General features: G+C 38.5%; 1 protein-coding gene across 1 annotated transcript; it reads right to left on the reverse strand.

Annotated features, from left to right (window-relative positions):
* Positions 1-1,409: 1,409 nt before the first annotated feature.
* hunk (hormonally up-regulated Neu-associated kinase) lies at positions 1,410-10,199 on the reverse strand. Its single transcript, XM_082157441.1, has 9 exons — positions 9,603-10,199; positions 7,107-7,399; positions 6,863-6,918; positions 6,351-6,486; positions 6,130-6,257; positions 4,697-4,823; positions 4,440-4,608; positions 4,193-4,346; positions 1,410-3,337 (listed from the first exon to the last, which is right to left on the reverse strand). The coding sequence occupies exons 1-9, from the start codon at positions 9,840-9,842 to the stop codon at positions 2,661-2,663; spliced, it is 1,980 nt and encodes a 659-aa protein (XP_082013567.1). The 5' UTR covers positions 9,843-10,199; the 3' UTR covers positions 1,410-2,660.
* Positions 10,200-13,721: the final 3,522 nt, after the last annotated feature.

Genomic DNA, 13,721 nt, shown 5'->3' on the forward strand with positions numbered 1-13,721 from the left:
TGATGGTCTTTGCCATGTTACAAACAGTAAAGAGATTTGCACACCCTGGACACAGAGTTTTAAATTGTGACGATGCCGTATTAACATGCCCCGGTAGGTTACTATTGATGACACTAAAGGATATCCGGGATTTATTATTTATCCTTCCTTTAGCACAGGTTATGATGTCAGCAGGTTAACTTGACATTTGTGGAGCCCTTCTATTCTTGTGTTAAACTCAGACATCATGTTCTTAATGGAAGACTCATTTCTGTTCTGCTGACATCAAGTGCTTCCTGACTGGTGTTCCTGTTTACGTTTATATCACTGAATCAGTCAATCAGCACTTACTAGTTAAAATAGGTAAATAAAATATTCTGTATTTCTGTATATTCTGGGTTCAACACATGTTAAGCCCAATCAACAGCATGTAAGGCGTAATGGTGATAATCATAAACATTATGATCCTTAAAAAAAAAAAAAAAAAAAAAAAAAAAAATCTGGGTTACAGTGAGGTTTTTGTCAAAATTATTTTGCAAAAATTCTGTTGATTGAGCTTAATTTGTATAAAACACAGAATATTCCTCAACCCATAAAAGTAGTAATCTGGTCAAATCTTACAGAAGTTACATTAAAGCTACTATAATGTTTAATTGGATATTTACTGGGGAACACAACAGTATTCACTGAAGGACCATTGTTTCCATGCTACATGATGAATGTGGTAATCATTCACTACCATAGAATGTACTGATGTAATTCTATTTTTTGTCATCACTGTCCCATGGAATTATCTCAGCATTTCTTTGTAAGGTCTGGTTGGATGTTCTTAAGTAAATTACAAAGCTAAAACATTTAGGTAAAAGCGGCTGATCGTTTAAAGTCAGGCGTTTGGTTTTAATGTTGTTCTATTTCACTATATCTCGCAGCCAATTTATCCTCAGCTCATGTTGTTGTTGTGAATTACTCTGAATCAGATGTTTTTTAATCATAGCTTGTTTTCACCACTTTTCGCTAAAGGATTTTCAATGAGTGTCGTCCTTTGTAAACAAAGAGTTTTGCTTTAATATACTTTGCAGCCTCTTTTGTCCTTAAGCTTTTATCAGCTTAGCTGCACAGACTTATCTGGGCTAGAGTGTTTGTGTCTGTGGGTCAACCCCCCCTCCTGTACAGCGACACAAGAGGGTGTATAATATGAGTGTTTGTGCATGTGAGGGTACAGCTGACTGGATTATCTGACACAGGGTCTTTCAGCTGTCACTCATTTAATGGTTATTGCTGGGTTCTCGTGGGAAAAGCGTATAGAGTTACACCAGTTCACCTGTTTCTCTGTAAATGACTGTTCAAATTTAGTTTCTGTGACAAACTACCATAAAAAATTAGTGTTTTATTTAGAGCCATTTTATGTGAACAAAAAATATACAACTCTGAAATGTAAGTATTGTGCATTTATTTGTGTCAAAAAAACAATACATGCTGCATTAAAATAGAAAATTCAGAACACAAATAATAATCTTTAAATATAAATATTTAAAATCTTTTTTACAGTGTTAAAAAATCTCCTTTAACTTGGCAAAAAAGCAAATCAATACAAAACTTGCAAAAAACCTTCAAATTTATCTTCACCGTAACAAAAGTACAAAGACGTGTCACCAAAAAACTGACATCACTTTTTTTTTTAAATCCTGGTGAGCATGCAAAAGTGTAGTTGAGATCAGAAAATGTGTTCACAGCTCATAAGTCTTCTGTGCACGTGAAGACTGTGAAAGAGGTCTGCTTTGTAAATCTAATGTGAAAAAGACAGCATGAATCATTTCTAAACGCATGGAATTAAAGACACTTGAGTTCTATGTACAGGCAGATTTGAATCTCTTTCGTTCAATGGAGAGAAAACACCACCCTGGTTATAACCAGGTCAACTATTAAATATATACACACTATTGCACAATCTATTACTTCACATGATGCTCTGCAGATAAAATGAATCTTATACATGAAGAGTTCAAATAATTCTGAAAATCTTCCATTACAGCTGAATGCAAGATATTTAAGGCTATACAAAATTCCAGCAATCCCCTACAGGAGGAATGGAATGTTGGAATGTTGTCCAACATTGAAAAAACTAGGAATGTTGTCTTCCAATGAATTATTGACATTTCACTACAGGTTTAAAAGTGAGGCTATTAAAAAAGTGAAGCATTGACCTGAGTGCAATTACAATTTGAGGTTGAATTAAGTAAGAGCTTAAAAATCAAATAATATTGTTTGCTCAAATAAGCGCACTATCAAAAAACCCTCCAACCATTCATTAACAGTCTTTGTTGTTTTACTGTACATGAACATATATCAGTACACACATTATTGTGGGCAGTGACAGCTTTGTTTCAAAGAAGAATTGTGCGTTAAAGGTTGTGGCACAGCTGCTACATGGCACTTAGACTAGAAGCCCGTTGAACGTGCTGCTGTGTGTGAACTTGGCTTTCAGTGTCTACTGTCCTGGGGCTTTGTTACCTCAAGATCTACTTGTGTTCTATATGTTCTCTGCAAGCTGTGTATGACATGCCAAATAACTCCCCGTGGGGTTAGCAATGTATCTGTTCTGCGTGTTACTGCAAGCATTGTTGATGAGAGAATACGGTACTGCATACATATGATTTTATATAATCGAAAAGTTCTCATCCTCAGCACAGGGTTTTGAGAGCCCCTGAGGCACAGAGCAGAGTTTGCATATGGTAGGGAGTTGGAGACTCCACTTCCACCGCAGGCTCTGGCCTGAACGGGGGCAGCTGGAAGCTGAAGGGTGGCAGCTTTTTCTTTAAAATCTGCCCGATACCCATGGAAGGGAACTTGCTGCGGTGCTGAGGGCTGTCGGGTTCTTCGCTACCCCCGCTGCTGGGAGGGCTACCGCTTGAATCTGAGGAGCTAGACCAGTCTGAAGTGGGAGGACTTTTCTTGGGCTGAGGTTTGACGATGAGAACAGGTGGGCTTGGGATCGTGGCCTTCTTCAAGTATGAGCTATCGGGTTGAAAAGCAGACACATGTCGAGGCGGAGAAAGTGCTCCGTTGGTCAGTTTGTACCATGGTGATGGAGGAGCTTCTTTGCTTGGTTCCTTGCTTGCGGAAGCCCAGGAATGAGCGCCGAGGGAGGAAGGTGGGCGAACAGGGATCTTGACAGCTTTTGAGGGTTCTTTGGAGCTGTCTTTCTGGGGCGGCTGGGTCTCGGGTGTAGGATGGGTTGGCTGCGGGTTGTTTGGGAACAGGGGGTGGATCTCCAGGTACTCCAGAGAGGAGGACGTGATGCAACCACCACGTCCTGAGTAAACATCTTTAAATCCTCCAGTCACAGCTTTCAGAAGACCTGAAATTGATAGGAGAAAGAGTTTGGTTGAGAGCAGATCTAACTCGTGTCTTTATTTGTACAAGCAAATATCTTTATAGTACTGTCATTCAGAAAGTCTGATGGCCTAGGGAAAGTCTTTTGTAATTTAGTGCTGGACATTTACATTTTAAACTAAGAAAAGATGTTGTTGAACGTTTCCACTGTTTTTGTTCATTCAATGAAAGTCAGGCAAAACAGCCTTGGACCCAACTGATTTTCATTGTATGGACAAACAAAAAAGCAGATATTTTGAAAAACTATCTTTTGTGCTCCAGGTTTGGAGTGACATGAGGGTGAGTGGCTGAATACATTTTCACTTTTGGGTGAATTATCGCCCTAAATGAAAATTTCAACCAACTGTACGATTCACACATTATACTGAGTTTGTGGAGTTGAAGCATCTTTGAGGCTTGAAATACTTCAATATAGTCACATGACTTGGCAAACAAGCAAGAGAGAGTGTGTGAAACAGGTTTTCTATACATTTGTATGTGCCTAATGAAGTCATCTTTAATCTTCAACTTGATCTTTCTGGTGATCTTGAACAGCCCTGAAGGTTTTACCTTTGTTTGATTTACTGTCAACCTATTTGCCAAGTAAAAAAAAAGGAATTATCCCTCAGGCAACAGAGCTTATTCCAAAGCTGCCTTCAACAAAGAGCTATATTAAAAAACGGTTTAATTTGTACCGTTGTATATGTACCATTTGTTCTCATTCTGATAATTATTGTCACATACATCTAAGTCGAGCATCAATTGTGTGCCAGATCACGTCTTAACCACATGGTTGGTTCATACATGTCTATGTTTAACTGTGTATAGTCTTGGCACTTACCAGTTCTTTGTTTCTTCTCCTTGGTGGGGCCTTTGCTCACAGCGAGATAGACGGGTGTCTGTTTGGGTGGAATCGTGATCTTCTCAATGTGCTTCCTCCACTGGGTCTGAAACAGCTCGCTCTTTTTCTCTTTCTCCATGTTGTACTGTTTCTCCTGTGAGAAAGAAAGTATGTTAAACACCCAGGAAACACATCTGACAAGGTTCTATGAAGGATAATCGTGTAGATGTTGGTTCCTCAAACTTACCCTGTACTCTTTTGAGAGTCTCTTCATTTTGTTGTTGAGAAGGAAGTACACAGCCAGTGTGTGGCAAGCTTTGTTAGTGAGCACCGCACTCAGCACCTCACTGTGTTTGTAGCCCATTTTCTCAGTCATGTGGAGCAGAACCGTATGGTTGATCTCCTCAATGTGGATTCTGAGAGTTAAAAGGAGATGTTTTAGGTCACAATGTCATAAAAGGTGTAATAAAAGCAATTTAGCTTAAAGCATATTAGATGACTAACCTATTTAAGTAAGGAACTCCAGTGTGAGGGTTGCCCAACTGCAGCCACGAGTCGGTCATCACTTGGTGGATGTTGGGTCTCTTGTCGGGGTCAGGCTCTAACAGTCTCTTCAGCAGATTGACAGCAGCTGTGAACACAGACAGGAAACAGTGAGGACTTTGTGCAATGTTACTTTAAGTAAACAAGAAAATTATAAGCACATCCTTGGTCAGTCTCTAGGTTTAATTTATTTATTAGGACAAATAAATCATTATTTATTAGGACAAATATATAATGTTGTGGCCATTATGATTCTCCTACATCTTGCATTAGTCAAGGGATGACCGCACAGCCTTGCGTCCTTGAGATGCTAAATTATGGTCTTACATAATGAGGCTAATCTCATTTCAACACTGCGTCATCCTGTTGTAATATATCCTGTCACAGATTTAGTAGTGAATGAATCATCTGTTGTTGAGAATGCTCACGTAAGTGTAATGCAATGGAAAAGTCCACAGAATGTGATTAACCGCAATGTTGGCAGTATCATCATTTTCAAGATATTCTATTAGATTATATCATTAGATTCTATAGATTCTATTATTGTATTCTATTATATTCTAATCAATGGTAAGATGACTACTTAACTACATACTATGGAAAAATCTTACATCTTTGGAAGGTTTACAGACAGTATTACCAAAATCTGAATAAAGCAGATTCTATCATTTCTTCTAGAGAATAAAACCGTTTTTTCATGTGGTTGAAAAATAAGCCGCCACTTGTCTGGCATATTTGCAGTAAACAGTGTTTATGAGCTGATGGCTTTGCACTGAGAATTTTGACTCTGTGTTCTTTTGAGTATGTGTTTGTTGCCATTAAAATTAACCATGCGTAATAGTCAAAAACAAAGTTAAAGGAGAGTTGCACAATGGTAAATGAAAAAGTAAATGCGCAACCACTTTTGTAAAACCCTCAATATGATGACATAAAAACTAATAAGTATCTAAATGATGACCTATATAATGATTTCATAAAAATAAAAAGATTACACATGCAATGGTGTTGACACTCAGGAATGTTTTTCTATGGAATACAGGTTAACAAAATAGCATGACATAAGTCAGAAAACTAGATGTTTCATGAAGACTCGCTGCTTTATTAGATTTGTCTTTCATCTCCTGAGATATTTAAAACACCAGTGGACACCAGACCATCCCTATTTTTTTTCAATTAAGCATTCAAAAGCACCATACTGGACTAAAAAAATGGTACAGTCTCACAAAGACTGCATTCATGCTCAACTTTTGGAGCATGATACCCATTAGAACGTAATTGGTAAGAGTACACAGGCTTATTTTCAGGCTAATTGTAATAGTTGCTTGTTCCTGTTTGGATGTGATCTTTGTGGTCAAACATTTTTGAAAATCTCAGATATGCAGTTCTGTCAATACCTGAAGAGATAGATGGAGGTAGAGGGTTCATATCTTTGTCCACCATCCTCTGATGCAGAGCTTTCAGGCTAAATGGCTCCACAGTGAATGGTAGGGTACCAGTCAGCATGGCGTACATGTTCACCCCTCTACAATCAAAAACATACATATAGTCAAATCCAGAAAGAAATATGTACTCAATGTGAACTTGAAACATGGTGCTTCACATTTAGCAAACTCACATTGACCAGACATCCACTTTGGGCCCATATTTCTTCCTTGAGAGAAGCTCTGGTGCGGCATATGCTGGGCTGCCACACTGTGTGCTGAAGGGATCAGAGTATCCCAGAATTCCGGCGCAGTTGCTGAGGCCAAAATCTGTATGGGGAAACAGAGAGAGGGTTGTGTATAAGAAAATGTTTATGTGTACTGGCTCATAGAGGGATTGACTCTAAATACCTTCCCACTAGGAGGAATGCAAAAGTGTATATGGCTTCCCAACACTAACCCCGTCTGTCACACACAATTGGTAAATAAAGGCCATGCGTTTGCCAACAGTTTAACAGAGAGGTGAGAGGTCGTTCGGTTTTAATGAGATACTGATTACTCAATCAGTCTTCACCACATGCTAAAGATGAACACTTTCATGTCACATCACTTTAGGTCATTAGGACTTAATGTGACTTTGTGACATTCTTTGAGTAGGCCTGTCAGGAGAAAACATTGCATAATGTAAATTTCATACAATGCTTACCGATCAGTTTTATGTTGTCCTGTTCATCAAGGAGGAGGTTTTCAATCTTCAAGTCTCTGTTGAAAATAAAAAAGTGATTCAAACAACTTTCATCAACCGTCTGAACTATAAACAAACTAAGCCACTATAGTCTTTGAATTTATTTTACTGCTTATTGTGCTCTAAAATAGACCTATATACATTACAGAGCATCTACACATGGTTTCTTAGTTTTCAGAATTAATTCACTAATATTTATTCTCACCTGTGAACAACTCCTGCCCTGTGCAGATGCTCCACTGCCATGACTAGCTGGCGTACGTATTTCTGGGCTTCTCTTTCATCCAGCCTTTTCTTCTCATAAATGTGGTTCATGAGGTTTCCACCAGGGCAGAGCTCCATGACGAGGTAGTAGCTGTTCTCCGTCTCCAGGATGTCCAGCAGTTGGGTGATGTGTGGGTGTCGGATCATCTGCTGAATCTGCCCTTCACGCCGCAAGTTCTTTGTGACATACGAATCCTTTTTGGCCTTTCTCTTGTCAATCACTTTCACCGCCACCTGTGAAGGTTAATAAAAAGGAGATTTCGTCAAGATAGAAAACACAACAGGACTGTTTGTTGGTCTCCTTATGTATGGAATTATTCTAACAGCCCTGAACAGGTGAGGTGAGCCAGACTAAGACAGATGGGACTCTTATTTCACATTTGTCGGTCTCCTCACGTCTCCAGGGTTGAATGTTTGACCCTAGTTCCTGTGAAGGACTCGGTGGGGGAGGGATAAGGACAAATGACCGATTTGTAGTCGTTAAAGCACCTCCAGTTGAATGAAGAATGTCCAAATGGCCTGTTAATGCCACCCATTTGTCACCAACATGCCGTGAACCACTAATGCTTTATAAACATTGGGTTAAAAAAAATCTCTGCCCCCTCAAAAACACGTTCACGGACAATGTAATGTAGCACAGCATAGCATGCATACATACATGGAAGTGAATTAGCTTATTTGTTAATGATTTTGATGTTTTTTTTTTTTTTTTTATTAAGGTGGGAGGGGAGGGTCTTTGTTCTTTATCAAACAAGATTTCTTTGTCCTGGGATTTCTAATGTCCCTCTGTGTGCTGTAACAATAGCCTGGTGCTATTGGTTCCGCCCTTGAAAGAGCCCCAGAGCGTGACCCGATGAGGGTTGAAGGGGTGACTTGCTGTGCCACCACAAATCATCAGGTACAGAAATAGACTGTTGAGCAAACCGATCAAACATGGCCATTTGAGCAGATAATTGGACCAATTTCTCCAACTGAGGAGCATTTTAAAGGAGGAACTGAGGAAAAAGGGGGAAAGTTCCATTTCTAAACAATCCCCCAAAATGCTAATCCGACATTGGATGGATCTTAACCGTCGTGTTTTGCCAGCATTGTTGATAAGGTCGATTGGTGGTCGATGGTTAAAGGGGGGTGGCAGGGGGACCCCCGGAGTCTTAGATTAACATGTTGTTTTTCTCTCAGGCAGACAAAGGCGGCGAGGGTGAAAGTGGGTTAGATATGCTCACAACAGACATGGGGGAAGCATGTGCTATTGCCCACCAACCGTGAGCCCCGCCCCACCCTGTCTGTTTTTCTAGGTGATGTCAGAGAACGAGAGCGAAGCAGGAGACAAGAGGAGCACGAGGCAGCCTTGCTTCTCTTTGTGATTGCTAGCGTTTGCATCATCGCCCGGGACAGACCTCTTCTCCTTCCCACAGCAACAGCATAAGAGCACTGAACAAATCTCTGATATGCTAAGAAGGTATTTCAGGTCACTCCCTGGAAGGGCAAACAACTTTCTTTTTTTTCTAAGTATGCAAATAGAAGCTTCACCCAGAACATTTTACAAAGGAAGACAACAGCCAGTTAAAAGGAAAAACCCACCCTACTTATAGAGGAAGTGACATTCACAGTCAACAAACAATAATTAATATATACTGTCATAAAACACGCCCTAGAAACCAGATATCATGTCTAACGGAGTAAAATACTCAATATACATTCTGCTGAATGTGTTATATAAATATTTCTCCATTCATTCTGAAGGGCTGCACACTTTCTTTGGGGGTAATCTGAGATTAATACAGACACCTGAATGCAAACAGGCTCAAGGATTGCCTCAGTTACCCAATTTAATCTGTATGACGGGGAACATGAGACCAGTGAGAAACATCTCAACTCAACCTGATGATCAGGGGATGATGTTTCTGCTGTTCTTCCCCAAGGAGCCAACACAAACTGATTTCTGGGTACTTTTGAAATAAAATTCAGCTTCAAGCTTTATAATCACATTGATGGAAAACATTTGTTTAAGAATAAATCACTAAATAACAAATACAACAGAGAATTCAACTCGTGGTCCATAGACTACCACTGACTTCCATTGCCACTGAGGGGGGTTTGACCAAAACAATTTAGACAGATGTTATTTCTCTTTTTAACTTTACATTTTCATATTCAGACAAACGGATAAACTAAATGTAGTTAATAACAAATGCAGCATCATTCTAGTCAGGTCTTGGCTGGATTCTCAGTTTTTCAGCGAGCAATTTTCATGTAGACAATGATATGAACAATCGCTAGAAAATAACAAATACAACAGCATTCAAGTCATGATTTGGCTGGATTTTGACCAATTTATTTTGACTTGATGGTTTATTATGTTTCTATTAGTCTATTTTGACATTTTTTCAGTGTCATTTAGGTGCAAGTGAGCTAACAATTCTTCAAATCTTCTCACCTTCTCGCCGGTGGTCGCATGAAGCCCCTCTCGCACTTTGGCGAACGACCCCTCTCCCAGCTTCCTCCCGATCAGATAATTCCCAACTCTTTTCGTGTGGTAAAAGTTTCGGAGGATGTCAGCTGGAGGACCGTTGCTTAGAGACGAAGGATGGAGGTTTTCTGTGGCTACGGGAGCCTTAGCTTTCATCCCAAAAATCCTCCCGCTGTCCGTACCCATGTCTGTTCCTGCATCGGGCATCCCTGCGCCTGTTGAACGAAACCCGGTGTCCTCTGAATCTACTGCTACTGCTTACTAAGAGCTCTATGAGAATGAGACATCTGAATCCCTGTCCCTAATACTAAACGCTTAGCGGAACCTGACACACGCGCCACCTGTTCGGTTCAGCTGCCAGTCAATCCGCAAACTGTAAGATTGTAATAGGTTTACGTAGCCTAACTATTGCATTCGTCATGGAATAATGAATAAAGCCACTCGATCCTAATCTAAATCTAATTATCAAAACGTCTCATTTACATACGGACTGTTCCGAAAGACAAAGCTAAAAAGATTCCAGCACCTCTCGGTATCTGAGTGAGAATTAAGTGAATGTCTGGCTCCCGAGTCTCTCATATTTGTTATTTGAAGTTAGTTTCCCGGCACGGGGTGGGGGCGTTTCTTATTTGCTAGCAAATCTCTTCTCAGTCACTGGGTTAAAATCTAATCCAATCAGCTGCCGCGTCGGGATCAGAGGCTCCGCCCTCTTCTGAGTTGTAAAATGAACCCCGCCTCTCACCCATGCTTACCTAGACAACAAAGAGCATGTTGCTGAGGGGTCAGATTCGCAGTGATTCCTGATTTCTATCAGCTTTCCCCAGTGATGGTTTACGTAGATCGCTTTTGGCTGACCTATTGGTCGCGACTAAATTATCTATTGATTAACCATTCAAATGAGACGGACATGCTTATGCACACAGCCACGTTTTATGCAGTGATGTCATGCATATGATGTGGAGCATTGATTTTATTTTATTTAACTAATTTGCTAATGCAATTACCTCATCAGATATAATTACACTTATTTTATTATATAAACATTTGACTTTATATTTAGCACATATTATAGCTATACAGCTACATAAATTCATCCCCGTTGTATTTTTTACCTTTAGTTTTACCATGCCAGTTTCTTTCATTTTCCCTTAAATGTATGTATTTCTAGATTACCTCACCCCATTTGTTTTCTGTAATGTCTATTTCAACACTTCAAGTATTTTAAATGGATTGTAAATTGTACATTGTAATTGTAAATGCGGACAGTCTGGCTCTATAAATGATGAACAAATATGAATAAGTGTACCAATTGTTTCATTTATTTCCATTTTAATGTTATCGTTGAAACAAAAAAAAAACTGTTATACAAAATGATAATCGAAAGACCACCAATGTCGTTTTAATTATTTCAATTAACCCCAAATTTCATTAATCATATTGTATCTTACACACATTGAGTTTCGTAAATGAATGCCTTGGTGTTCATTCGTTCATTAAAGTGTAATCTTTTAGCGATGACTACCCTGACATGATTAATAGATCTTCACAACAATGGAAGGCTGGCTTTTTAATAATATTGCGTCACCACACCCCAGCCGGCAGCTTGTTTACATTACCATGCGGTCATGAGACGAGCGATGTACAGAGAAATGAAGGTGAGTAGGTCTATTGCGCTCTCTATTGGTAATAATGCGTAGGACAAGTAGGACTCTCTCTGACTCTCTCTCTCTCTCTCTCTCTCTCTCTCTCTCTCTCTCTCTCTCTCTCTCTCTCTCTCTCTCTCTCTCTCTCTCTCTCTCTCTCTCTCTCATTCATTCAAAGCTCATGTTCCCCAATAACAGGGAATTTTACTTTCTCATTCTCACCTTCATAATGACTGTCTTTTCTCTTTGCTTAACTGAGTGTTTCTTGCCGTAATATGGATTTGTACAGTAGTTGTAGCACTAACAAGCTATTGACTCTCTTCCTCTGCAAAAGACAACTGACGAGTCTAGTCTAAAGCACATTAGTAAGGCAAGAAATGTCACAAGTTAACTCTTGACAAAGCAAACCTTTGAATTGACCATTCCAGGTGACTACCTCGTGAATCTGATGAGAGAATGTCATGAGTGTGCCAAGTTGTCATCAATGCTTAATGTGGCTACTTTGGAAAATATAAAATAAAAACCATATTCTGGGTTGTTTAACACTTTTTTTGTTTACTACATGTCTCTATAAAGTATATTTACTGTATAATGTAAAATGAACATGGACTACTGTAATATAGCATTGCATATGCAGTAGTGAATATTGTCTGATTACATTCTGTTCTGTCTCTAAACGTTTGAATGATTAAGGACACGGTTGTTCTCCCAACATTCGGTTGTACCTTTCAACCCGCCTCAGCCATTGTAAGGTCATGTTTGAGGACAGGGTCCACAATATTGGCCCTTATTTAATCAAAATCATGTCAACAATCTTGGCCTCTTCTACCTCTTCCACTGTCTTGCCTTTGTACCCATCTACCACACATCCTTCCTCTTCTTCTTCCTAGCTGTTGACCCTTTTTGTTTCCTTGTTGTTCTTCCATGGTCAGAATTTGTAACATTGTGTTGTGCTCTGTCTATGCTTGCCAAATTAAGGTTAATGACATGCACATCTGAGCAATTTCAGAGAACATTGGTTGATATAGCCCTTTACATTTCCCTTTATTAGTGAAATTCAAAATTCACCTCCGCGATTCATCAATTCAGGACACATCTTTAAAAAAAGAAAGTCTAATAGAAATGTGTAGAAAATATGCTTGCCAGTTTATGGCAACTACAGTAGCTCAACCATTTTGTATTTAATATATATAACTAATACCAAGATGTTTCAAGGGGTTAGAATATTCAACAGGGAACCAGTATAATATATTTTGATCAACATGACATAAGAAATTGATAATGTATAGGAAAATCAGACAATTGTCAATTGCATGAATGTACCAAAGCTTTTGCAATATGTTCAAAATAATGAGAAATTCCTTTTATGATGTGCACAAGTGACTAGATGGAGGTTGAACAAGTGGTTTTGAGAAGTTCAGTTGTAATCTGAGAAATGCACCAAAGCGATTGAGAAAAACAAAATAAATGTTTACCCCAAATGATCAACGCTACAAAAGAAGACTTAATCATGATATACCGCTGCTGACCACCAGAGGGCGCGCCTCACCAGCTGGAATATTAGAGGTGGGCAACACTGAAAATTTGGTATTGATCTGATACCAAGTAAATCTAACACAGGTCAGAATTGAACTGACTGGGAAAAAAAGATTATAATTTCAACAAAAATGCTGAAAAGATGCAACAAAATGTGTAATCGAAGTTATTGTGTAATTTTAAATAACAATAAAGGGAAAATAATTAAAATAACTAAACACAGAAAGTGTGACACTTTCAGATTGAGATGTTATTGAGCTGTTATATTGTTTGAGGAGTTACTGTGATATTGAATTTTCTTTTTCTTTTTTCCCCTCTTTCATATTTTTGATGTTTTAATTTGGTTTGGTATTTCCATTTCAGAGTTAAATAATATAATAAAGCTGAAACAAACCAAAATCCAAAGGATTAGCAAAAGCTCTAATTTAAATGATTGAACTACAAGTTAATACAATGAAATATCTACAAACTATAAACTATACAATTAGAATATAAGTAGGCCTATAGATAATTCAAATAACATTAGAGCTGAAAATAACACTTCAATATAAAAGAAACTCATAAGGGATTGAGAACAAATCATTAATTTGTGCTTTTATTTTTATTTCATTGTTATTGTAATTTTATTTAATATACATTCAATCAATCTTTCAAACAATATATAAATTGGTACATTTTCTAGTCATTGACTGTGTTTATATGTGCCTTATAAATACTTGCCCTCTGTAGTGAACCTAAGCTACTGGTTCATTACCTGCTGTTCTGAAATTCAGTGGATTAGGTAAGGTAAAAATAGTAAATGTTACTGTACAGTGTTACAGTTAGTGGCAAGCCAGCCAGTAGGGCATTATAGTCATTTTTTTTTTATGTGTGTGTGAATCTGAAACTTTAAAGTCACATGAAACTA

The sequence above is a fragment of the Leuciscus leuciscus genome (assembly GCF_965113295.1).
Source record: "Leuciscus leuciscus genome assembly, chromosome: 24".
Classification (NCBI taxonomy): Eukaryota; Metazoa; Chordata; class Actinopteri; order Cypriniformes; family Leuciscidae; genus Leuciscus; species Leuciscus leuciscus.